This window comes from Chaetura pelagica, unplaced genomic scaffold (assembly GCF_000747805.2).
Source record: "Chaetura pelagica isolate M959 unplaced genomic scaffold, ChaPel_1.0 scaffold1445, whole genome shotgun sequence".
Lineage (NCBI taxonomy): Eukaryota > Metazoa > Chordata > Aves > Apodiformes > Apodidae > Chaetura > Chaetura pelagica.
In genome coordinates, this window is record NW_009953199.1 from 116,258 (window position 1) to 143,853 (window position 27,596).

The 27,596-nt window shown below is 40.3% G+C and overlaps 1 protein-coding gene across 1 annotated transcript; it reads left to right on the forward strand.

Moving 5' to 3' along the window:
* ZMYM4 (zinc finger, MYM-type 4) lies at positions 1 to 27,596 on the forward strand. Its single transcript, XM_009997377.1, has 28 exons — positions 1 to 40; positions 448 to 981; positions 2,574 to 2,641; positions 3,232 to 3,402; positions 6,180 to 6,258; positions 6,667 to 6,919; positions 8,655 to 8,829; positions 8,938 to 9,150; positions 10,292 to 10,442; positions 11,082 to 11,197; positions 11,329 to 11,601; positions 12,094 to 12,244; positions 12,512 to 12,684; positions 12,982 to 13,129; positions 13,887 to 14,024; positions 14,317 to 14,354; positions 15,408 to 15,552; positions 16,414 to 16,532; positions 17,210 to 17,381; positions 18,398 to 18,451; positions 18,567 to 18,746; positions 19,289 to 19,383; positions 19,939 to 20,110; positions 21,803 to 21,954; positions 23,269 to 23,380; positions 24,586 to 24,834; positions 25,718 to 25,847; positions 27,117 to 27,596. Exons 2-28 carry the CDS (start codon positions 471 to 473, stop codon positions 27,322 to 27,324), a joined length of 4,446 nt encoding a protein of 1,481 aa, XP_009995679.1. The 5' UTR covers positions 1 to 40; positions 448 to 470; the 3' UTR covers positions 27,325 to 27,596.

A 27,596-nucleotide genomic window follows, 5' to 3' on the forward strand; every position in this document is an offset into this window, starting at 1 on the left:
GAAGATAAATCTGATGCGGTATTTGATATTACAGAAAAATGTAAGTATCTTTATTTATTTATATAAGGCCATGGTTCAACAAAACATGTCTTAGAAGTATCATTGCTGCTGAAAAACACTATTTTGCCCTTCTCCTTGCTACTCATTCCCTTCCTGTGTTACCTTCACAAGTGTTACATATGAGAGTAACAAAGCTAGTGTTTTTTCTTTCCTTAGTTTTACTCAGTTCAGGTTCTGATTCACTGTCTGGTGAGTGGGACAGAACTGATTCTTATCTCAGCAACATGTTATCAGTAATAAATAAGCTTTCTTGGCCCAAGAAATCTTAAGAGCATTCAAGGAATTGCAGCATCAAACAGATTAGCAAAGGACACTTAGCCTTGTCCCTTGTTACATATAAAGCTGGTGAATTTTCTGACTGTTTATGGGCTTTTCTTTTCCCTGTAGGTGGTGAAATCCTGGATGCAGAAATGTCTGAGGACACTGACCACAACTTGACACCTGCCCTTGACAGCATATCCTATGGAATACAGAATCGAACAGGATCTGCAAACTCGCTGCTGGATGATGATGATGATGAAGATTATTTTCTGAACTCTGGGGACCTTGCAGGCATACCTGTTGTTGGGAGTGACAATGATGAGGATCAAAATTTCACCCCAAAAGACACTCTTTCTTCAGCGATTCACAATGAAGACCATCTGGAAGAGGGCAAGAGAGCCACAGAGCATGAGTTGGACAGTGAAAAAGAAATTCAGATTCAGAATGCAATCCAAAAGGATCTCACTTCACCATTTGAGCAGGGCCCTGTATTTAAATCAATTCGAAAGGATTTTAGCATAGCACGAGACAATGGCAAAGAGACTTTTTCAACAAAGGACAAGAATAGAGAAGGACATTTTCAAGAACGTGAAAAACGGTTGGAAAAAATCCCTAAAGATATGGATTCTAGATTGAAAAGCAGTTTTCTTGACAAAGCAGGTAACTGTTGGCATCGTAGACCTGACTACCCAGCAAAGAGGAAGAAAAAAATAGACAGAAATTAGCAATAGGGATAATTATTAGAAACATCATCTTGTTGAAAATAATTTGCATAAAAAAAAATAGGGAAAGGTTTTGTAAAGAACCCCAAAATACAATTAACTCTGTATTAGGAGTAGGACTTGCAAAAAGGCCTGGTAGCATTAGGGGGGCTCATCCTCTGCAGCTTGTTTCAAAGTCTCAATATACCCTTTGTTGTTGTGGCTTACTAAACCAAGCAGGTGACAATTCAAACTTCTTTTTTTTTTTTTTTTTTTCCCCCCCTCACTGTTTTCTATAGACCTTAGAGCTCTTCAAAAGAAAAGATGACTAAGTTTAGGTTAGGCTGGTGGCCTGGAAAGATTTTTTTTTGAGCAAAGTCCCGATTCTTCATGCATGTGTTTGTATAGAAAGCAGTATGCATTTCATAGCAACATCATGGAAGGGCTTGCTAGAAATGTCTTAGTGTCTGTAGGGAGTCAGCCAGGAAGTAATTTGAGATCTGCTTTTCCTGGGAGGCTGCTCTCCATCTTCCTCAGCTACTTGTGTCTTGGACATTGTCCAGCCAACGTGGAGAGAACCAAAGATGCCTGTAATCCATTTCTCGTTTGAGGGAGCCTGACAGTAACAAGTAGTCTTGGTGTCCACATGCATCTTTTTGACTTCCCAGGCTCTGAAAGTTACTGTAGAACAGTGAATGAAGGAGTTAAGAGTAACCAGGCTGGAGCATGTGATATGATTTTATTCAGAAGACTGTATGGAAGGAGGGTTGGCCAGTGAGTGAGAGCCTCCTGGCTGCTTGTTCAACTTCACAGCTTACAGTTCTGATGTTTAAACTTTGTATGTTTAGTCACAGCATCTTAAAATCAGTGCCTCTAGGTTCCACCAATGATAGAGAAATTATATGATTGCTTTTAAAATAAAGGAGAGTTGAAGTTGTCTCTTTATTTTTACCTCAAGAAATCAATAACATTTTTGTGCAAAATACCTATTTCAGAAAATCGTGAGTACCTACAGGTAAAAAAAGATTGAGGCTGAAAGCTGTGCAGCCTCAGGTAGCCTAGTGAGTAAATAGAACAGGAATAGTGAATGATCACAGGCAGCATCCAGTATCCAGGCAAATCCAGTATTTTTTAAAAGACAGATGCTAAAAGCTGCTGTTTTCTGACATGGGGGAACAGGAAAAAAGCCAGAAAAGCAAGTCAAAGGATGAAAGTTGTTGCTCTGAAAAATATTTCCTGATTTAAATGTCAAAACATGGCAGAGTTCAGAACTCACTGGAGTAGAGAAAATTCTGAATGAAAATTTGTCTCAGAATTTTACAGCCATTTTGCTGGAATGGGAAAATAATGACCCAATAGAATGATAAAAAAAATGTCAGTTCTCTTTGAGGATTACTGACTTACTTGCAGGGAGGAGGCAGTGAGTAGCTTAATACTTCTGAGGTGCTGTCAGACTGTGGGGTTGGGGATCAGTGTGAGACTCTAGATAGTTTTAAAGGAAATGCCTTGGAATCTGTATTCATTTCTATTTAATGTATATGTTTTCCTCAGTTCATAATCAAGTAGAAGAAACATTACGGACGCAGTTAGCGCCACAAACTCCAGAATCTAACTTCAGGGTAAGCTATAGATCTTTCAAACACTTTTGCAAGTGCAGCAATATACTGGAATAATTCAAAATACGTATTTTGTATTTGAGTGTAAATTTGAGTATCAAGAAAACTGGTCTTCTGACTCTTAGACATCTTTGCTACTTAACAGTGCATATAATTTTGTAAAATTTTGGTGACCCTGTCTTGGGATGGAGGATTCTTTTGATAGCCACTTCCATATTCAGCCTGGTCTGCCTGACTGGTGAGCCGAACCTAGACCTGGATGCATCCACCTGACCTGCTGCCTTTTTGCCAGATGAGACAGGGAACATTTGTATCAACAGGAGACACTGCCCAAAGAGCTGAATCCCTCCAATGAAAACCAGCTTAGAGCTTCTGGGTGGCTTCTGCTTTGTCCAGAGGAGTGAAAAGGATTGGGGGGTGGGATGACAGAGGGTGCTGCAGAGAGGCAGGGGCAGCAGCTACTGCCCATCCTTTCTCCCACCTTCCAGTGGCAGGACCCATTTTCTTGGTCTGCAGCAGAAACCCCTTGGCAGCAGCCCAACTCCTAATGGCAGATGCAGGAGGGTGAATTCTTTTTCATATTATTGTTTCAGGAGTCTAGCTACCTATTTTCTAGTAAGGAATCTATTGGACAAGAGCTGGGGAATTCCTTTGCACCAAATATTAGAATTAAGGAGGAGCCTTTGGATGACGAATATGATAAAGCTATGGCCCCACAGCAGGGACCATTAGACAAAATTAAAGATGAACCTGATAATTCCAAGGTAAGTTTCCCATTGCATTTCTCATTTTGGTCTGACAACTGACCACATAAGCTGGCCGTAAATCCAGCAATTGATTTGGTTTGTTGACCGAAATTTAACTTGAAGAACGTAGTTTAGTAGAAGGATTTTTCCCTCTTACACTGCCACAAAACCCAACACCCTGGCTTTTTGATGTTGTGTTACCATGTCACTGGAAATGTTTTGCTTTTGAGTTAGAGACAAAGCAAAGTGCTGTGCAGCTTACGTTATTCAATCTGTGGCAATATAGAGACTTTATCTGGACTGGGTCTCACTAGGAAATAAAATGTAAACCATATTTTACAGAGTGCTTTGTGAGTTGTTACAACTAGAGCTGTGGAGTTGAAGCAGAGCTACTCCTGCTGCTTCCCTCCCAAAGGCTGTCTTTGCAAGCACTGTGGTTCATTGTTCTTGCTTTAAATTAACACTTGGAGTTTCACCTTAGCAAAATATTTTAATGGTCAATTTAAGCATGTGTTTAAGTGACTGTCTCATCAGAGACTGACATTTTTTTAAACAATACAGGTAAAAGTTCAATCATTGCAAAATGGAAAAAGTCTGACCTATGGTTTGAGCGGTGCTGGGGCAAGGATTGCTGAGCTCTAACCTGTCTCTTTGCCACTGGTTTGCTGTGTGACACCAGGGAGATGATCTGTGTTGCAATTCCAGTCTCCTCACTGCTAATATTTGGGCTACTTGACAAACTTTACATGCAGTTACCAGTGTGCAGAGCTTCCCAAGGTGATTTATCCCACTTGCATCAACACTGGAGTGCTGGTGGTCTTGTGCAAGCATTAGTTTTTCTAGTATCATTCTGTGCACTTGTGCTAAACCTCTTCTTCTCTCTGGGCCTGTCTTCCCAACATTTTTACTTCTTTTCCCATACTACTCTTGGCCTAATAAAATAAAGAAGTAAACTAACTATTTGAAAGTGTTCAGATTTAACTGTCCTTCTGATTTGTTCAGTGTCTGTGAGGTTGTTGGTTTTGTTTTCCCTTAAGTGTATATAATGTCAAACCGTGTGTAGGTTAGTTGAATTTGTCTATTCTTTTGTCCTCCCAAGATGGCATCTGCCATGTAGGTTTGTGTGGCCTGCAGAGCAAGATGTCTGTGGTTATCAGAGGTCGTATCAATAAGTACAAGTGAAGACTTGAAGAACTTAAAAATCAAATACTGTATTCTTCAAAACATTCATTCCTGGAGTAAAATCCTATAATTATCAGCTCTGCCTGATGCTGGGAAAGTATGAGAACCGGTGAAGGTTCATTCTGTTTTCCTTTAGATTGGAATTAATGTGAGGGATTTTTTCTTGCATCCTGAGAGATAAGAGCATTTCATGCTGTAACCGATAGTTGGAGCTAAAGGTTCTTGGCTTCCAACGCTGTTCCACTGCTGTTAAACTGAGCTTGATCATGCACAGTTGAGGGCAGGATTTGCCTCCATTTCTCTTACTAGTATTTACTAAATATAAAGCTGCAGTTAAAACGCTTTAAAAAACTGTATTTCTGCAAATAACTAGTTTTAAACTTGTAACACTAAAAAACCCAAAACATAACAACAAACATGGTGCTTAAAATTTGTCCTCACAGCATGTCCGTGCACAGGTCACAAGCTTCTCTTACTGGAGATTTGAGTGGTTCTGTCTGATAGTTCATGTAATGAACAAATAAATACCCTTGCCTGTTCTCCTGGGAAACCTGTTGAGAAATAGTTTGGTTGTCTTAGTATAGAAACTTTTCTTTTTCCCACAGGAGCAAGAGAAGCGTTAAGTTTTAGCATGTCTCTGTGGATGTTAGTGTGTGATTTGAGGAGGTGGCTTAAGCTGAGGGAGCAGTTCACTGCCACTGAGAAATGAGAGCTTAATTTTGCTTAGTGGTTTTGAGTTGGCTTACCTTGCAGCCAGACAGCAACGGTGACTTGAGCTCAGTCATAACCTGACATCATACGCTCCCTACTCTCAAATTACTGTAAGTAGGTTAAATCTTATCATCTCTGTAGTTCCAAGAGATTATGCTTTTCAGCTCATTAACTTGTAAAGTGTTACAAGCTGCTTTATGGTTCAGATTTTTGGGGAGAGCAAGGTAGGACACATGGTGTCAAAATATGAATAGCTGCTGTTGAGTGGGTCAGTAACACACAGGCTGCCAGCTGTTTACGGCAACTGTCTGTAGGGATTGTCTCATCCTATAGAAAGTGTGAGGTTTTTCCCCTCTCACTGAAGCCAGTCTGAGCAGGGACTGTCGCTGTCTGGCTCTGGTGGTGCCACCCTTGATCTGCTGCAAAGGTTCAGCTTAGGCTGCTCCAAGGGGCTTCACTCCTGGAGAAGCATAGGATGCTTCTCACCAGCCCAGTCTCAGCTTCATTCTTATTTACAGATGTGAAGATAGAGCTTGTTTCCCAGGACAGTGGCAAGGACTGCAGAGCACTTCTAGATGGAAAGTTTGTGTGAGTGGAGAGCAAAAGTTTCTCTTAAGCTTTGTCTGGTTGAATTCTGAGGTGTCTTGGAGTACAGCTGGAAAGGGGAACACACCAGGCAGCCGTGCTTTCCCGTTGCTGTTCAACACCCTTGGCTGTAGAAGCTCTGAGGAGGTTCTGTGTGTGCTGCTCACACAGCAGCACCTGTAGCACTGGTCTTGGGGGCAGGCTGGGGAGGCTTGCTCTTCATAAAGATTCAGTACAACATTATGAAAGAGTGGAAATCGTGTAACATGTTATTACATGTGTGTATTTGTTCTCCTTTTCCTCTCCCTTTTTTTTAGGAGTACGGGCAACAGCCAAAATCTCAGGAAGGGGAGCTGAAAATCAGTGCTGTATTTTCAGTCAGTGGCAGTCCTCTTGGTAAGGCATAGCCAAGACTAACTTTATTTAAACCTGTAAAATATGTCACCTTGCAGGTTATTCTGCATTTCATTTGCTGTGTCTGACCCCAGTAGGAAAAAAAGAACTAATTTGTTTTGGTGACAAATTCAGAGATTATAAAATAGTTGTATTTTTGAATATGAAAGGGATGTTAAAAGTGTATTCCCATTCTTAAATGTAGATGAAACCATCTTCTATGCAGAAAACCAGCACAGGACATGTATTTATGGAAAGTTCATCTGTTATTTAATTATCCCTGAGACCCTGACAATCAAAATGAAGTCATAAGCTTTGTGCTTGCCCCTGCACATGAGTGAATGACGTGTAATGCATCTGTAACAGTTACTCTCTGTTTTCTCTGTGTTGTGTGTTGTGGTTTTTTTTTAGCTCCACAGCTGTCATCAAGTTTTCAGCCTGCTGTGGCATCCTCTGGCATGAGTAAAATGCTTCCCTCAGTTCCAAGCACAGCTGTTCGGGTTTCCTGTTCTGGCTGTAAAAAAAACCTGCAGAAGGGGCAAACTGCCTACCAGAGGAAAGGTTCTACCCAGCTCTTCTGCTCCACACTGTGCCTCACTGGATACACTGTTCCAGCTTCTCGCCCACCAGCTTCTACCAAGAAAACCTGCGCAAGCTGCTCAAAGTAGGACAGGGTTTTAATTTGTTATAGTAATAGCTGATATTCCAGCAGATAGTGAATGGCTTGCATTCCATTGTTACCAGCACACTTTCTGTAGTGCCCACTCTGGTACCTTTCCCTTCCAAATATTGTGGCTGATACTCATTAATTAATCTGTCTGCTTTCAGTTCCCTTTCATTAATTGGATTTTATGTACACATGGAATTGAAAGCCTTTCTTGTGGAGTGTGCATCTTGTATTTTTTTAAATGTTTTTTTATTTATAATATTCAGTGATTTAAATGAGCCAAATATGAAAAACTGTATTTCAAAAAGCACTACATTTTCTTGTCACTTCAAAATGTTACACTCTCAAAACCACTAAGAAGAGTACTTCTCCAAAAAAATATTGTTGGTATTATTTCTTCTAGATTAAAACAGATTTACTGAATCCCTAATATTAAATAAAACATGGATAAATTAATATATTCAAGGCAGGATATCTCCTTAGATTCTAAAAAAAACCCAAAAACTTTCCAGTCTGGCTTCATTCAGTGAGCTTTGATTTCTCTTAGTCTTAGCTCTTCAAAATATGTCACTGCTGTTTTCAGAGAGAATAAATTTATTAAGAATTGAGGTTTTTAGGTAGTTGGGGTTTCAGCACCCAAATCAGTTCCTTTCTGCCTTGGCTGGAAGTGGGAAGGGGAGGTTCCTGAGCCTACCTGGAGAAAATTCTTTAGAAAACATCTGCATTTCCCACAGTCCTGTTGGAAACACAGGTCTGAATCTTCAGCCCTAAAACCCATGTGAATTATTAATATTTTGTGTTAATTTTTATTATGTCCAAATTAGCAAAAGGAGACCTTTGTGGATGGCTCTTGAAGGTGTCTTATTACTGTGCCATTAACTTGAGGGAAATAAATACCTTTGCAGACTGATTGTGCTACAGTCTGTTTATATAGGAAAATGATTCCTATGTGTTATTTTTAGTTATGAAAGTTACTTTGCAAAAGGAATGCTGCTTTGTTCATCATTTTTTCAACAACAAATTTATTACTTCCAGTTTTACAAGGTCAACTGAACTTAAACTTGAGACTTCAATTAATTATTCTTTTCACTTGCTGTCTCAGCATGAAAAGGCCTTGTAATAAAGTTTTGCAGTCTTGACTGTAATTTGTATTTATTCTGTTGAAAAATGGTTTACCTCTGACAAGACAAGTGAGAAGGAGATGTCCTTCCAAACAAGAAAATTATATAAATATAAATCCAGCAACAAGTAAACAGAGCTGTAGATGGCAGATAAGAATTGGAAGGTTACAATACAAGTCAGACTGAAATAGACAGTGATTAGAAATTGTGACCTTTTGTTTTTCCTTTCCCACGTGATGATTGTTATTTTCATTGTTAAAGGGAATTATTCCACATACCCTACTTTCTAATTATTTTTTTTTTAGTAAAGACTGCATGAAACAGCAGCCTTTTTTCCAGTTCATTTCTTAAAGATTTGATACAACCTGATGTATTTCTAGGCCACTCTGAAGTCCAGGTGGAAAATGTTTCACAAAATACCTACTTGAGAATTGTACTTTTTAACTGTTTTCCTTATAGGAAATGAAGGCAGGCACTTAGATCAGCAAAAATAAAGCTTTAAATTAATGAATCCACCCTCTTCTTGAGAATGTTTAGTCTGCAGAAAAAGAAAGGACAGCAAGTTGACATGAAACCAACATTAATTCTTAATCTTTGTTTGTTTTCCATAGAGACATTCTAAATCCAAAGGATGTCATCACTGCCCAGTTTGACAATACAAGCTCCAGCAAGGATTTCTGCAGCCAGTCTTGTCTGTCTACATACGAGCAGAAAAGGAAACCTGTTATGACTATTCACACTAACAGCATTTCAACCAAGTGCAGCATGTGCCAGAAGAATGCGGTGGTAATTGCAAACTTCTTTTCCAGTTGGCCTTCCTTTAGATCAGCACAACTTGCTGTCTCAGAGATGAGCATACACTATTCTTGCTGTATGTCCTTTCTCTTCTCTCAGATTAGACACGAAGTGAATTACCAGAACGTGGTGCACAAGCTGTGCAGTGATGCCTGCTTCTCCAAGTTCCGCTCGGCCAACAACCTGACCATGAACTGCTGTGAGAACTGCGGGGGTTACTGCTACAGCAGCTCTGGCCAGTGCCACACGCTGCAGATAGAGGGGCACTCCAGGAAGTTCTGCAATGCAGCTTGTGTCACAGCCTACAAGAAGGTATATTTTGACAGAATTTTAAAATCATAGAACAGAATCATAGAATCATTACGGTTGGAAAAGGCCTTCAAGGTCATCAATACCCCCGTGGCCACTAAACCATCTTACTCAGCACCACGTCCACCTGTTTTTTGAACACCTCCAGGGATGGTGCCTCCCCCAGCTCCCTGGGCAGCCTGTTCCAAGACATCACCACTCTTTCAGTGAAGAAAATTTTCCTTTCATCATAACTGAGCCTCTTAAAGAGCTGAGCAGTTGAACCTTAATTAATTATAATACCTCAATTATTTTTAGTGACTTATTTTAATGCAATTACTTGAGAAAAAATTGCCCTCTGATAAGATAGTGTAACTTCATTTTGTGACTTGGCTCTGCTGCCCCATTATTTGGGCCACTTAGGCCAAGAAAGGCCTAATTAATTAAAAAAAACAAAACTAGTAAAAGTATTTCATCCAGAAAATTACCTACAGCATCAGTTGTCTTCTGAAACAAATCTGGAAATTAAATTAAATAATCTGGAAAAGAGAAGGATTTAATGCTTTTGCATCTCGCATCAAAACCTGTTAGTCTTCTTGAAAATGTTAGTCTTCTTGTAAGTCTTATCTGGTTTTTGCTGATTTTTAAACAGCATTCAACTAATTTTTAAGATACATTCTGATAGTTTCTTGGGTTTTGTGGGTGAGAGGAACCTCCTTCTCTCCACTCCTTGTTTTCTCAGCTGTTGAATGGGAGCACTGTTTACATGCATAGCTGATGTATTAACATTCATAAGCAAAATGTTGCTTCTCAGCAAAAATGTTGAAGTTGTCAGGTAAAAGGTGCTCAATAGGTGCTAGTCCAGCATGTTGCCTTGTTGGCCTTTGGAGCCTTGACCCAACAGCCTGGTTACTGCTGAAACTGGCCAACGAAAGGTGCACCTACCTTGAAGTACAGATTGCCCGAGCTCAGGTGGTCAGAGTGGGAACACAGCAGCAGATCTCAAACAGCCTGTCTGCTTCATAGATAATACAGCTGTAAAATAAGGACTGTTTCAAGTGCACTGGCAGTCACTTCTAGACATGTTTTAGATGTTGACGATTCATTTCCAGGTGAATAAAATTTCTGGGTTTCAAATGAATGACTAATTTCCGTGTTTCCACAGAAGTCAGCTAAAATTACACCTTGCACGCTGTGTAAATCCTTGAGATCCTCAGCCGAGATGGTAGAGAGCACAAATAACTTGGGAAAAACTGAACTGTTTTGCTCTGTTAACTGCTTGTCAGCATACAGAGTAAAAATGGTTACTTCTGCAGGTAAGTTTATCCTTTTCCTTCATTATAAGCATAATTTCATGTCGTTCATATCCAAACTTCATGTGTCTTGAAAGTTAAGGCTTCCTTTTTGGAGAGGGTGGAAAGTGGCTTTCTTTTTTAAGGGGAGGTGCTGAGGTGGGAACATAAGGACTTTTTACCATAAATAAACCTGACAGTACAGCCATTTCAGCTTTCTTTTTGGAGAGCTTAAATGTGACAATAAACCTTAATCTATTTTCTGCTCTTGCAAGTGTAGCTGATGGGTTTCCCAGCTGGATAAATCCACTGCTGAGGACAAATGCCATGCCATGGCTGTGCCTGTTCTGCCCCTGCTCTCCAGGGTGATTAGCTTGGTCACCTCTGCCTAATGTTGCATTGACCCAGGCAAACATATTCTCAGCAATTTTTTCTTGTAAAATAGAAAAATGCTTACTGACATCCTAGGGATACTGGGAGATTAATTAAAGGATCTGACAAGCAACAGGCACCACAGCTGCAGTGTAGGAACTTTGTCTTGGGCTTCTGTGTGTACCTTGGCTTGTCATGCACATTCTCTGTTTTTGTATGCACAGTGCAAAATTATCTGCAGTACAACCTGATGTTGCATAAATCACTTCTTCTTGTCTGTTTCACCCTCAGGTGTTCAAGTTCAGTGCAACAGCTGTAAAATTTCAGCAAACCCTCAGTATCACTTGGCCATGTCAGACGGGAGCATTCGCAATTTTTGCAGCTACAGCTGTGTGATGGCTTTTCAGGTGTGGCATCTGAAATTTATTCTTGGCTGAATTCATAGAAAAATCAAGTGATAGTGTAAATACCTGGGGTGTTTGGGTAAAATAGGTAGTACTGTCTAATAAAGTCTATTCCTCACTTTGCTTTCCTGCAGAATTTGTTCAACAAGCCTGCAGGAATGAACTCCTCAGTGGTTCCTCTGTCACAAGGTCAAGTCATTGTCAGCATTCCCTCGGGGGCAGCAGTGTCGGCAGGTGGCACCACCTCCACTGTGTCCCCAAGCTCCATGAGCACTTCAGCTGCAGCTGGTCTACAGAGGCTGGCTGCCCAGTCCCAGCAAGTCACTTTTGCCCGCCCTGTTGTAAAACTCAGGTGTCAGCACTGTAATGGATTGTTTGCAACCAAACCAGAGCTGCTTGACTACAAGGTAATAAAGATTTGGGCTTTTCAAGCTCGTATTTCTCAACAGAAACCCAAGAAGTTGTAGCTTATGTGCAGTGGTCTCTCATTACTGCTCTGTTTCTTGCTAGGACCTGCTATGCAGGAATTTGGAACTGATTTTCCTATAATTTTAACCATTATCAAAATGAATACGAGACTAGGTTTTCTATCTTAAAAATGAAAAAAAAAAACACTCCAAAAAACCCAACCCCTATGATTGCCTGGTTAGGTAAGCACTTCCCTGATTCTTGGTGCCAAATATGGTAATTTGAATTCCAGGACAAAGCACACTGGTGAGGGCTTTCTGCAGAAATTCATGCTGTCCCTGTTAGGAAGTTGAATGGGGAGATTTACTTGCTGGTGCTGGTTGTTGTTGGTTTCCAAGGGCATAAATATGCCCCTGGGTTTTTATTGACAATTAAAAGGTATCATCAGGGATGTGAAACATTGAGAACAAAACCTTCTGGCTGTGTTGCAGGGTAAAATGTTCCAGTTTTGTGGGAAGATCTGCTGTGATGATTATAAGAGGAGGAGCAGTGTGATGGCAATGTGTGAATACTGCAAAGTGGAGAAAATTATCAAGGAGACAGTGCGGTTCTCAGGCATAGATAAGTCATTCTGTAGTGAAGGTAAGAAAGGGCAAGAAACTGTCTTAGCCTCGTCAAGTGATGTGCTTTGCCTTAAAATTATTGGTGATGCTAAGAGAAACCTAATTGTTTTAAGTTAGAAAACCATTTTTTCGGTTTAGAAAAACAGCACTTTGTTCACACTTTACATTTTAATGTTATGTTTCAACAAATTATTACAGATATAATGAAATGTAAGAACTAGAAGTCCAAGTGTCATTTTGATATTGAAGGAGGCTTTTGTTTTCTTGCTACTTTCTTGTCTTTTAGGTTGTAAACTGCTCTATAAACATGACTTGGCTAAACGCTGGGGAAAACACTGTAAAATGTGCAGCTACTGTTTACAGTCTGCCCCCAAACTGGTCCAAAATCACTTTGGGGGAAAAATGGAGGAATTTTGCTCAGAGGAGTGCATGTCTAAATTCACAATTTTGTTTTACCAGGTAAGCCATATTCTTACAGAGCATCCTCTAGAAGGTAAAGATGTTAGCAAAAAAATTAGGAGCTATGCAGAGTACCTGTAGTTGACTTATCTGTCCATGGGATGTCTTAGATATATGTGAGAGATAATAAATCTTTCTTAACTTCTAAGTGGTGGGTTTTTGTATAGAGAAAACCTTACATGGGGTTGTGGGAAGACAGATACTGACTGTTCTGCTGCTTTGTGTTATGCTGCAAAAATGATGCACTCTTGCAGATTTCCTTACAAGTGTGTTGAATTTCTCCCTCTGTTTTCCTAGATGGCAAAGTGTGATGGTTGTAAGAGACAAGGTAAACTCAGTGAGACCATGAAATGGCATGGGGAAATCAAGCATTTTTGCAATCTGATTTGTATTCTGTTGTTCTGTAATCAGCAAATTTCTGACCCTTCACCCCCAAACAACACAGGTAAAACAGGCTGGGGATAGTATCGATTTTTGGTGTGCATGATAGTGATATGAACATTTATTTGGAAACTCAATTCAGTGAACTTTTTAAGATGTATCTTCTACTGGGAAGCTTGCCCACTGCTGTTGGATGGGCTCAGTTTTAGATCTCTCTCTTACTTCAGACCATTTTCAGCTTCTGCAGGTATGAAATCACATGGCTTCCTATACCACATGTAGACTGTGATTTTAAAGAGGATGAGACAAAAGCACTTACTTTCTATCTTTTTCATTAAACGAAGGCCCATTTTATTAAAGTAAAATGTACTGATGTTGGTTGAAGACATGTTAAATACCAGCTTGTCTCCTGTGCTTGATATATCCAGATACAGTACAATGTTAGTGCTCATTTAATAAATCACTGGTGAAGTTAGTAGACTTTATGGTTGTAAAAACAGACATCCAGATATGAACTTAAAATAGCCAGCTCTGTGTAGTCTGTGGGACATGTGCTGCAGTGCACATGCTGTTACAGAGAGAAAGCTGCTTTGATACCTTGATGAACTGTTGAAATGTTTCAGTGACTGGAAAACAGGTTAAGTTTGTGAAGCCAGCTCCTATTTAAAGGGAAACGCTGCAGTTTGATGCCTGCATTCCCTTCTTATACAGCAGGCTTTTCCATTTGGGGATAAATCTGGAGGGTGGGTGTTGTTTCAGAAATGATGTTTTGTAAATTATCCTACAGCTTACTTTAGCTTTCTTCTCTTCACTCCATCCAGCAAACCTTTCTATGGCACCTGCTTCCTCCTCAGGCCCTCCTTTGAGAAAGGACTCAACCCCAGTCATTGCCAATGTGGTGTCCCTTGCAAGCACCCCTGCTGCCCAGCCCACTGTTAACTCCAACAATGTTTTACAGGGTAAGACTGCTGAATAGGATACCTTTATTTTTAAATCTCTGTTCCTAAACATCTGTATTTGTTCAGGGATCTTTTACACTGAGGACAACAGGCAATCCTTCATTATGTTTCCCATCAGTGCAGGCAGTTACAGTTTTGTGCTTCCTTTACGTAGGTAGAAATAATGACTTAAATATTAGTACATACACCAGGGAATGAGATTTAATGGGAATTCTTTTTCTTGACCTTGACAGAGTATGAATACAGTCCTTGATGATAAATACACAGGGTAATGTATGTTTCTTCTTCACAGGTGCAGTCCCTACTGTGACAGCAAAAATAATAGGAGATGTAAGTTTTACGAGAGACTTTTTCTCACTTTCGCCCAGATTGTATCAATAACAAGTAAAGTATCCAAGAATTTTGCACCGTCATTTTGTAACTGCTTTTCTGGGTTGTGATTGGGATTTAAAATTCATCCAGATGCTTTTTAAAAAATGGATAGAACTTGTATGGTGTAAAAGTGGGCTGTGATGTGGAAAGAGCTGGCAGGGGAGGAGGGGGACCAGTGTGGACTGCCAGGGCTGGCAGGACCAAGCTCCTGCAGCTTAGCTTGCCTTCCCCACTCCCCAGTAGTGTGGTAACAGGGCTGTGGGCAACCATTGTCACCAGTTAACCTGTGAATAACTCCTGGTGTTCCTGGTCTTGGGCTCTTTGAGGTACATGGTACACATCTTGCAGCTCTCTTAAAACAGTAAGATTTTATTATGTAGCTCTTTGGTTCTGGAATCCCGACACCCTTGCTTTTTCTCGTGTCATTTATGGATTAAAGTATGAATTTTCCCTAATGCAATAGACCCTGTAATTTGAATGCGTGGCTGAAAATTACAGTTAGCAAGACATGAAATCAGTACAAGCATGAATAAGTCAGTCTGTGTGTAATCACAGAGTGATACCAATACTGCCAACATACGTGTTCATTTTTTGCTTCTTGTCTGTGGTTTTGCATCAGTTTACTTAGTTTTTTGGGTATCTGCATCAGCCAGGTGTTTAGTCATCAAAACTACCTTAACATAACTCCTCTTTGTATCTTTGCCATCAGTAAGATTCCAAGTTCAAAAGTTTGTAGAGGTTCTTTGACTACAGAAGCCAGATATTCTTGCAGATTTCTTCATTGCACTGTTAAAAAGAAAAATCCCATTGTTTGATTAAAATAAATTGAGATGAAGACCAGAAAGCACCAAATACATTAGCAGGCTGTTTTTGTAGTAGTTTTTTTATTATAATTTTTATCAGTAAAGAGAGTTTTAAATTGTTCAACCTCCTCTAGTAGAGAAAAAAATACTAATATTTTTATATCCTTCAAACCAGTCCTGACTGCCCTTATTTGTATTTTTCCAACAGGCTAGTACTCAGACAGATGCCCTAAAGCTGCCACCATCACAACCACCCAGACTTCTAAAAAATAAGGCATTATTATGCAAGCCTATCACACAGACTAAGGCCACCTCATGCAAACCTCACACACAAAACAAAGAATGCCAGACAGGTATGTATCAAATCTCTTACCCCTTCTGTGAAAGCCTATATTGTAGTTGAGAGAGTAATGCATGATTCATGCAACAGAGAATGTTTTCTAATATGTTTTAAAACCTTAAATAGTTTTCAGATTGTCAGATGGTATTTCCCCAGTATCAGTTTTCCTTACAGATGTAAAACATTTGCTATTATTTGAAATCCTTAAAGCTTTGTTCTGATGAATCTTGAGATTTGCTTTAGCTCATCTTGAGCATTCTGTGATCATCTCAGCTGTGGAAGATGAAATGCTATGGTTAAGTGACATGCAAAAGGCTACAGGGGTAACTTGTTCTCCTCAGGACAGAACCTGTGAGTTCTTAGCTCTCACAGCCAGAAGAGCAGACTAATTTTTAGTAAGTCCATGATTTCTCAAATATTGTTTCAAGTCTCATTTAATTATTAGATATAGATACTAAGAACCCCTGAAAATTAAGTCTGTGTTTTTAAGATCATTTAATTAGATTCATATTTGCTCTAAGCTCCCTCTGTGGGCAGGAGGAAACAGAAGAACCTTAAAAGGCTATTATATAGTCCAGGCTGTCACTGAGGAGAGGTGTCTATAGAAAGTGGCTATCTAGTTACTAGTGAGATAATTGCAGTAAGACTGGATGTATTTAATAAATATTTCCGCTCTGCCAGCATTTATGTATATGGTCACAGTGCTGTTTGTTGTTCCAACAAGGCTAAAGTGAAAGATAACTGTGAGCCAAGATGCAGTGCTATGCACACTGCTTTACAAGTCGAAGTCCAAGCAGTTCTCATGGACATGGAGTATACTGGATGATCATGTGGTTAAAAAAAAAATTGGTTTGTTCTATTTTTGATACAACAGAAGAAGAAGAAGTTCAACCCCGAATCGTTGTGGTACCTGTTCCTGTACCAGTGTTTGTGCCAGTCCCCCTTCACCTCTACACACAGTACACACCAGTTCCTCTTGGGATGCCAGTACCTGTAAGTTGTACTCTTCCAGCATTTATGTATATGGTCACAGTGCTGTTTGTTGTTCCAACAAGGCTAAAGTGAAAGATAACTGTGAGCCAAGATGCAGTGCTATGCACACTGCTTTACAAGTCGAAGTCCAAGCAGTTCTCATGGACATGGAGTATACTGGATGATCATGTGGTTAAAAAAAAAATTGGTTTGTTCTATTTTTGATACAACAGAAGAAGAAGAAGTTCAACCCCGAATCGTTGTGGTACCTGTTCCTGTACCAGTGTTTGTGCCAGTCCCCCTTCACCTCTACACACAGTACACACCAGTTCCTCTTGGGATGCCAGTACCTGTAAGTTGTACTTCTGTTTACTAGAGAACTGGTTTGCAGCCTTGTTTCTGAACAGGACATGGAGCAATGTCACTGGGTGTTGTGGCTGGTCATGCTGGTGCTGTTCCCTGTCCTTGAAGCCATTTCTTTCTGTTTTGCATCATGTTTGGTTAAACATCATCACACAAAACCACTGATTCTTAGGGGTTTTGCAGAAATGAAGCAAGTTGTCCAGTCTGTAGTTATTTTAGAATTAAACTTAGTAGTGCTAAAATATATGTAAGATTAAATGAGAGGAATCTCCCTGGGTATTTTCTGTTTCACTTCACCCCCAAATAAGCTCCAATATTTCCTACATGTTCCATAGGTACCAGTTCCCATGTTCTTCCCAACTACCCTGGATAATGCTGATAAGATCATTGAAACTATTCAGGATATCAAGGAAAGGATTCCCACAAATCCATTTGAAGCTGACCTCCTTCAGATGGCAGAAATGATTGCAGAAGATGAGGACAAAGATAAAACACACTCTCATGGTGGTACGTGGTGTTTTTGAAATGGAAACTGAAGGCAGTGAGATGGAGAACCTCTCATCACAGAAAATAGGTAGAGGGGTAGATGTAGGGTGTATCCTGGCTGCTTCCCAGGTATGTGTGGCATGTTAAACGGTCTTGTTGCCTTACCAACGTTTGTTTTCCACAATGAAAGTGTTCAGGCAGCTGGAGTGCCAACCTAGACAGGACTATAATGCTTATGTTGTGTCTTGGCAGTTCTGATTACTTACTCTTTTATAATGAGGAGGCCTTCTGGGAACTCAGCTGAACTGTGTGTTTGGAGATCATTTTATCACTGTGTGCAATATTCTGTTCTTTGTTTTGAAAACATATTTTCTTTTAAGATTAATTTACTCTTCCTCCATAGTTCCCAGCTTGGGTCCTGCTTATACTTGTACCTTTCTGAAGCTTTTGTGATTTCACTGAGTTTTATCAGTTCACATTCAGTAGAGCTGTGCTCAGCATAGAGCCTTGGTTAGATCCTGAGCACTGACAGTGGGTTAAATGTCTTCCCATTCTCTTCCCTGATCCTAGGTGCTGATTTGACTGTTGTTGACAGTAACACATTGCTAGAGATAGTAATCTCCATATCAGTGCATCATTCATTAGCAGAAAAAAGAGTCAGTAAGACACAGCAGCTGCTTTACAAGATTATTTTCCTATCAGGCTTTTTATGGTAGATATTTACAAGGTGGTGCAGGTTAGGACACGCTGAGTAGTGATCAACCAATGTAATAAAGGTGGAACAATAAATGAACTACAGATGACTCAAGTAACAAACATTTAGAGAAGCAAGCATAGGTTAGTTCTGTGGTTCTGTTTCTCCTTTAGCAGCATGGCCTAGGTAGAAAGCTGTTAGGATGACTCTAGTGGAGGAGATGATGGATAATATGTGGTAGTGTTAAGGCCTAATACATTTTTAGTTGGTGTTCAAACTATTTTGTATTGGTTATGTAAGGTGTCAGCCATTTGTAGATACGGATTTCTTTCTTGTTCAAAAGGATCTCAAACATCGGAGCACGAGCTCTTCCTGGACCCCAAGATATTTGAGAAAGGTTAGTTGGATTTTTTAGCAAACGGGCTTTGATCTGCTATATCTTTTCTGGCAAACTCCTCTTTCTGTCTGTCCTTCCCTGTAGCACATGGTGTATCTGATCACTCTCATTACAGACCAGGGCAGCACTTACAGTGGAGATCTGGAATCAGAAGCAGTGTCCACCCCGCACAGCTGGGAGGATGAGCTGAATCACTATGCCTTACGATCAAACCCCCTGCCAGAGCCTGACCCAGAGCTGAAGCAATTCTCCAAAGGTGATGTGGAGCAGGACCTGGAGGCAGATTTTCCATCAGGTCTGTATAATGGGAAGAAAAATGCATTTTTTTCATTTGTAAAAGTGAGCACAACTTCCTGCGTAGGCATTGTGGCATTGTACCAGCAGCCTGCTGGGAAGGGAGTGGGTTTTCATTTAGTAAAGCTGGGTGTTTAAAGCTGCAGTCATTTATCAGCTCCACTAATAAATTACTGTTTTAAAAATACTATTGCTGTCATTAAAGACAACATTCTACAGAACCCCTGACAGGAGTAGCAGGTAGTCTTGCTTGACTCCTCTGAATTTATCTCTTCTGTGTCCCCGGGTATGATCCATGTGAGTGGTGCAGTATAAGTTTGCCTGAAGAAATGTACCCACTGCTGGGAGGGCTTTTTTCCTCTGCTGAGAATTTACTTTCTTTATACAGAAAGTAGATTTATTGCCTAACTATTTAAAGGCAAAGCACTTCTGAATATACAGGTGTGATTGCCAACTGTACGGTATTCTGTAATATATGTGACACTTCTACCTGGGCTGTTAAATCATATTATTAAACTTTTAATGGTGTTGATTTGACTTCAGACTCATTTGACCCTCTCAGTAAAGGACTGGGTTTGCATTCACGTTCACGATCGAGACGGAGACACAGGGATGGTTTCCCTCAGCCAAAGAGACGGGTAAGAACCTCTGGAACACCAGCCCCTTGTATTGGAAGAAATAACATGATGTGCATCCTTCTTAGAAGGCAAAAACCACTGCTCTAGGGTGAAAAGGAGAAGTCAGTTTAACTGTGCTGTATATTTTTTCCTGCCCTGCTATACGAGATAAGATTTTCTTTTCTCTCCTTCTGCAGCCCGATAGAAAAAGAACAGCTGTATTTTTCAGTGCAGGACATTTTTCACAGGTGTATCATTTCAAGGAACTCCAGAAGAGATGTCTTTTAAGTAGTTTCATAGGAAAGAATTTCATAGTCTCAGGAAATAATTTTTTAGCTAGAGAGGAATATATTTCTGTGCATTTTTATCACAGCAAGAATTACCATCTTTTATGGCACTTGTTCTGTAAAATTTGGATAATATTTGTCCACATATTAAATATATGTATATATATGTCCACTCACATTCTGTCATGATCATGTCAGCATCATGTTCTTTTTGTGTGAGGATCAAGTTAATCATCCAGAGATTAAGAGCTTAGGAAATGTTTCTTTGTGTGGGTTTGTCTGCCTGTAGGGACGGAAGAAGTCGGTGGTTTCTGTAGAGCCTCGGAGTCTGATGCAGGGCTCCTACCCAGGCTGCTCTGTTTCTGGGATGGCCCTGAAGTATATGTATGGGGTAAATGCCTGGAAAAACTGGGTCCAATGGAAAAATGCACAGGAGGAACAAGGGGACCTGAAGTTTTCAGGTAATTTTTTCTCTCTCAGTGGAAATAGAAAGACTTAGTTAAAGAGCACTTGGTGTGTATGTTGTTCAGATAAAAATTAGGATTAGGTATTACTGAGTTTTAAAATACCTCTGAGTGGAGAAAAGACTTCATCAAGTGCTCTTATGTCTTGCATGCATTTAAAAATCATAGTTACTACCTTCTTAATTGATCTGCTACATAATAAAACAAGCTCTAAAGTAACACATTTTTTTATGGCATTAGTAACGCTAGTCTTGTAATCTCCACATTGTGTTTATTTGCATGTGGTAATTCTTCACTTGCAGAAGAGATGTTTTGTGCAGCTGCAGAGCCTTCACTGAGCTGTTTTCAGGCCATAATTCTAAGTTGACAGCACCAACTTGGCCCCATCTTTTTCATCTGTAGTTAAGGCATTCACGGAGTATTTGTTTGTCAGCATAACTATTCACTGTAAAATTGTGTGCTACAGCATTAAAATCTTAACACCTTATTCCTGGGCTTCACAGCTGGAAGGAAACCTTCCAAAAGTCAACCCATTCTGTGCTGCCTGAAACTGACTTTAAAAGGCATGAATTGTTCCTTGTGTCAGATTAGAATGATAGACAATAATGACAATATAAATATCACTTGATTGTTTTTCTAACTATGGTTTGGTTTTGTTTTGTTTTGTTTTACAAAAGCACAGCAGTCCTGGGATTTGACATTGCCCAACTCCCCTTCTCCCTGGTCTCAAATCTGTCTTACATGTTTGCACTGAGAATTTTGTGTGAAAATTTTCAGAGTCAAGCAGAGAATTTAAGTTAAGAATATAACTGAGCTTTTTGGTGATGATGGAGGAAAGAGCAAACCATATGAAATACTTCTGAAATGTAAAGAGCTAAGCATGGCAGGGCTTATATAAGAAAAATTCCAAAGGAAAAACTTCTGGTTAGAGCAAGATCTGCCTCTTCCTCTCTTATTTGGAATTTTTGTTGCCATTACATGAGAACAGCTGGTTTTGTTCCCAGAAGAAAAGTCATCACATGGGTTCCTCTGTTTTTTTCCTGTGTCTAAGGAAGCAAACACTGCAGTCAGTGCCAGGAAACTTTGTCCACCCCCATCTCTCCCCAAAAGGTTTCCTGTGGATTCCCAAGCAGTCACTTCTGTGCAGTGTGGAGCAGCCAGGACAGGTGGTTTCATTGCAGATCCTCTGATCCAGTTTTGCTTGCTCTGCATCCCTTTCTGTGCCCTGTGCATGGCCCTTTGAACTCCTCATCCCCTCTCCCTTTAAGGAGTCAAATATGCAGCACCCAACACATGGCCAGAACGATTACAAAATACTCCAGATGTGTCTCTGGCTCATGACTCCTCCAAGTCCAACTGGGGAGGTGAAACCCTGCTCTGCCAGCCTCCAGGACTTGCTGCCATTGCCACACCACGTGTCTGGGTTCAGCAAAATCTCTGACATGGACACATCTCAGCTTCACACACCTGCAGCTGCAGTGTTTGTACTGGCTGGACATGCTGGTGGCTCATTTTTTATTGGCCAAATCCTCATTTAATTGTTAGCCAGTAGATAGGAAATAGTTCACAGGAGACTTCATGCGTGAGATGGAAGATTTAGTAGTTCTGCCTATGAGCAATAAAAAGGAATGTGTGAAGATTTGATCTCTTGAATCAAGTTAATTTTCCTAATCATTTTCTTCACCACAGTTCGTCCTGTGAAACTCAAGGAGGACATTCTCTCGTGCACTTTTGCTGAGCTGAGTTTTGGCTTGTGCCAGTTTATTCAAGAGGTGCGGAGACCAAATGGAGAAAAATATGATCCTGACAGCATCTTATACTTGTGCCTTGGAATTCAGCAGGTAACTGAGAGAATTGGGGTGTTTCTGAGAAACTTATTTATGCTTTATATCCATAGCCCCATGTAGCTGCCTGCTTTTTGTAGAGGAGGCAAGAATGTCTTTTTTGTGCTTTATTCTTAGTCTGTTTTAATCCCAAATTTGACTAATTTTTCTGGATCTTTTCATGATGAGAGTGAATGAGCTGCTTCTGTTGGGAGGAGTGTGGAGTGGAGGGCTGGATGTTTCTACCTAGACACAAATCTTTGAGTTTGGTAACTTTTTTATTCTTTTCATGCATAGGAAAGATTTGCAGAAACCTGAGTCTCCTCAGCAGTCCTTTGTGATGGAATATTTTAAATCTAAAATAGTTGCATCAGCAAAGACTGAGCTCCTTCAGTGACTAGACAGATGCCTGTTGTTTTGGCAACACTTACAAAACAAATACAGTGGGAATAATAGCAGTGCAATTAGTGAATGCTAAGAGCAATGTAATGAGTCCTTGCAATCTGCCTGTGTAGGACAACTTGAAACAGTTACAGTACAAACCTAGAATAATATAAATAAAGTTCTGTTAAAAAGTCTGTCTCAGTTGAGTGTATTTCTGCCAGTGACTTTTTTTCAGAATAGCCTGTTTGTTCCTTAAACAGTCATTTGAAGGTAAAGAATCAAAAGCTACTGCAAATGTAAAAACTGTAATTTGACCAGGCATGGAATTATCTTAATTATTTCTCCTTCTGGCTATGCTTGAAAAAAAATGTGGAAAGTATTGAAATCTGAAGTACCATTGATGAGGTTGAGGAGTACCAGCATTTTTGTTGTGTTCCAGTTTTGACTCAGTTTTGATACACACTGGTGGCTTGCAGAAAACTTTTCTTTTTAATTGCTGCTTGATGAGAATTTAAGGGACTTTCACATTGATGTGAAAGTTGAGCTGTTTCAGCAGCCTGGTGCTGGGCCTGGAGCTGTTGTCAGGGGGTATTAGCATGTGAAGTCCTGCTCAATAGAAGGGTACTCAATAAATGTTCTTGTTTTTATAGGCAGACTTTTTTCAAGAATATTTAACACTTAGAGGATGATATTTTTTCAGACAACAGCTCTAGAACTTGGAATATTAATAATAATTCTTGCCTAGATCTCTCATTTCATACTGGGGAGATAGATCCCAGTCCCTGCAGAAAATTTGATTTGATTCAATATCTTAGGGAAGATTTCAACAAAGTGTTTTGGACAATAAGACACTGGGACATCAGAAAGGAAAATAATCTGATGTCCTGTATCTTCTCTGCAATGTCATATATTCACAAACTGTATGTCTTCCTCTTTTTTCTCTTGTAGTACCTGTTTGAGAATGGTAGAATAGATAACATTTTTACCGAGCCCTATTCCAGGTTTATGATTGAACTTACAAAACTTTTGAAAATCTGGGAACCTACAATTCTTCCAAATGGTAGGACAATTATTTTGTTTTGTGTAGCTGCATGACAAAACCATATTATAAATTGATATTTTCTCAATGCCATGAGGAAGGATGTACTCTGAGGCATTCCCATTAGTCTCCAGTCTCTCCTCCATCTGGTGGTTGTGGTAGATTAGCATCATGGATTTTGTGTCTGTCTCTACCAGTTATGGATTGCACTTAAACACACTTTTGCCTCTGACCAATCTCTTGACTCCTTTAGGAGAAAGGCTTCCATTCCGGTAGTCAACATGCTAGTTCTTATTTTCCCTCCAGTTTTGGCTAGTCTTTTTTGAATGCAGGTAGCCAGAACTGCTTGTAGTATTTGAGATGACTTGCTGCAAATGCCACGTGCAGTCGCACTGGTGTTTCCCTGCCAGTACTGGGAATACTGATAAATCCAAGGATCTCATTAGCAAACCATTGGAGTCTTGTCTTGACTCCTCAGTTCCAAGTCCTTCTCACCTCAGTCACTTCCAAATTAAGAGTTTCCAAATTCTGCAGATATTTTTAATTGGTCTTTCAGGTATGGTCATGCAGTTTGTAAGCTGGACACCAGCTCTATTAGTGCACAAGGTCTTTTTCAGATCAGTGAAACCTGAGTAATGGGATGTTGGGAACTCCATACATGGATCCATGACTGGCTTTTCATGTAGAAAATGAACCTTTAATATAGAAATAATCCAATTGCGTATAGACTACTGCAAACAGTGATACTTTCTTTCACTTAACACCACTTATAAGCCTCCATATCTCCTTTTCTTAACTTATGATAATCACAATGGGCTATCTGTGTATAAAGATGGTACATTTCAAACTCATGCTCCTTGTCTTAGGAATTACACATTTTTGCACTTGACTGACTCTAGTTTGACACAGGGAAATTAGAACTTAGTGAGATTCTGCTGGTGTCTGCACTCTTCCTCTGTATCCTTCTCTCCATTCTTCAGGAACTGGCAGATCATGCTGTTCCACAGCTTGGTCCTCCACTCTCCCTCTTACCTTTGTGCACGCAGTGTTCTTGGTTTTGTCAGAATTACAGTTGCTTATGATAGGTCTGAATTTGATCTGATTGGCAGTTCATTCATACACAAGGTTAGCTGAAAGGGGGTAACTAAAAGATTGTAACTGAATAGGGGGCAGCCCCAAAATTGCATAAATAACCCTCCTCTTGTTTCTTTGCCCATTGTCTCTAGGTTACATGTTCTCGAGAATTGAAGAGGAGCACTTGTGGGAATGTAAACAGCTGGGTGCATATTCCCCCATTGTTTTATTGAACACACTTCTGTTCTTCAACACCAAATACTTCCAACTAAAGAATGTCAGTGAGCACCTGAAACTCTCCTTTGCCCATGTCATGAGGCGCACCCGAATTCTGAAGTATAATACTAAGATGACATATTTACGTTTTTTCCCACCCTTTCAAAAACAAGAGGTAGACTCAGGTAGGTGAATGCTTTCTGATCATCTGGATCTTTGCAATCACATTTGTATTGTCTGCTCCTTTTTTTTTTTATTTTAAAAAAAAAAAACAAGACTCGTGAGAAAAATAGGTTGTGCAGGAAGCAGAGCTATGAATAGTTTGACTTCTGCTGCTGTCCTGTACTTTTTCACCATTTTTTCACTCTAGTAGGGTTCAAAGAGAAAATCTGCATGAGCCAAGGCACCAAGTAAGAACTTCCAAAAGAGTTGCCAGACTTCTGGCTCAACATCTTTAATTGTCTTTTATAAAATCCTAGGCTTGCGTAAAGGTTTATTAACAACTGCATTAAATCCTTTTCTCAAGACTTCATGTTCTTGAGATTCAGACCTTTTATCATGGCCTTTTAATTCCCAGATTCATCCCAGGTCTGTGCAGTGGACAAACAAAGCAGCTCAATGGAAGAGAGCAATTTAGATTAAGTTAAGGACTGCCACCTGATCAGGGACCTTGCACCTTAATCTCCCAAAGACAGACAGGTTTTTGTTTGCAGTTAGTTTGGGGTATTTGCAGAAGGGAAGTCTCTGATCCTATTGGCTTCTTCAGTTAATGTTCCAATGTGCTACCTGAGTTCTGCTTTATTAAGGAAAAATAAATCCTCTGTATTTTTCAGCTAGATACTGTTTCTTGTTGATGTTCTAGAACAGAAAAGGGCTGTAGACCCTGCAGCACATGCAGCTTCTGCCCATCCAGCGGATCAAACCAGCAGTGAGAGGGAATCTGTTCAAGTGGGGTGTCTGTGTGTGTTTCAAAGTCCCCTCAGGCTGGCACTAGGCTGCAAGACCAGGGCTGGTTCTCAAAAGCATCGTTGGTCACTGAACTTCTCGGTGCTATTTTTTTGTATCCAGATAAATTGTCTGTAGGCAAAAGGAAACGCAGCGAAGATGAGGAGGTTTCAACAGCAGTGGAAATGGCTGAAAACACAGACAATCCCCTGCGATGTCCAGTCCGACTGTATGAATTTTACTTATCAAAATGGTAAGTGACTCCCTGGAAGTGTTGAAGGGCAGGTTGGATGGGGCTTGGAGCAACCTGATCTAGTGGGAGGTGTCCCTGCCCGTGACAGGGGGGTTGGAACTAGATGATCTTTAAATCCCTTCCAACCCAAACTATTCCATGATTCTGTGGTTCTATGACATTCTCACCTCCTTTAATTCTCATACGTGATCCTTCTTTGGAGAAGCTTGTAACTAATACCCTGACATCAGTTCCTTGTGAAAGAGGGCAGAAGTGTGAATGAGGTAAAGCTGCTGATAGCTTTTGTTTGCTGAAATGAGAGCTTAACTTTTATTTGGGAGTTAGAAAGGAGAATATAGCAAGGACATGGATATAAATCATTTTGTCTCTCCTGTTCCTATGTGAACTTCAGTTAGATCATTGAGCAGGTAGGATATGATGTTCTTCTCTTTTCAAAGAAAATACACATGCAAAATGAAACAGCATCTCATTAGTGTCAGCTAAAACTCAAACAAATCACCCTCAAAAATGCTCCTGCTGAGCTTACTACAAATAGTCCCATTCCTTAGGCAGATATATGCCTAGCAGCTGCCCTGATTCTTTGTCTTCCTCTTCTTACCTTCCTTGTCTTCACTTGTGTATCATTAGAAGCTCTTAGCTGTGCTTGGGCTGGGAAAACAGTTTTAATGCTCTTCATCATATATCATGGCTGAGCCGCTGCAGTGGTGCAAGCAGCAGTGAAAACCCACTTTACTGTCTTAAGGGGAATAATTCAAAGCCAGGCAGGAGGGATCCCTGCTCTTGTATCTTCCTACCCAAAAGCTGTCTCCAGGTCAGACCGTCAGTCTTCCAAGCAGGGCTTCCCATTCTGGACCATGAGCAGGCCACCTGGGATTCAGTTTTGCTCTCTTCAGCATTCCCTGTGCCAAAATACACAGCAGTTCCAAGATTGAACATCAAATGCAGCTATCAATCATATCAAGATGCTAGTACTATTAACTGGTTGATACTACGATTGAAGAACCACATCTGCAAAGAAGTCACTAATTTTCTTTGCTTCTTTTATAAGCAACTAATGTGAAGTGACCTGGAAACAGCCTGACTGTCCCCAAGTTGGAGGGGGGAGCCAAGTCACAAACAAAAATACTTTAATGCTGCTGCTCAAATTACTGTGATGTTGTCCCAAAGTAACTTCAATTTTCTTTCCTGTTTCTCTTGGACATCTTGTGAGTAGGTCTGTTCCTGCTGCCTTTCCATAACGTGCTCTTCCTTCCTTCCTTTCTTCTGCAGCTCCGAAAGTGTGAAGCAGAGGAGTGATGTGTTCTACCTGCAGCCCGAGCGCTCCTGCGTGCCCAACAGCCCCATGTGGTATTCCACACTGCCCATAGACCCAGGAACCTTGGACATCATGTTAACACGTATTCTTATGGTGAGGGAGGTACATGAAGAACTTGCCAAAGTCAAATCAGAGGACTCTGATATTGAGTTATCAGACTAACTGAAGTGGGGTATTTTCCTTTGAATACACATCAGAAGCACCAAACTGTGAATATGTCCAGCCTTTGGAAGATGTGTATCCAGTAAGCCGAGATCATGTCACCTGCAGGTGTATTCTGAACCACAGTGGATGTACAAACTGGAACTGGAAGGAAGCAAGCTGTGCAAGCTGCAAGAAGCAACGCCCTGTGGCACCAATAAATCCTCTGAACAAATTCCAGATGAACTAACCTATTGGAGTGGTGCAGAAATCCTTTTATCATTTTAGGGTTT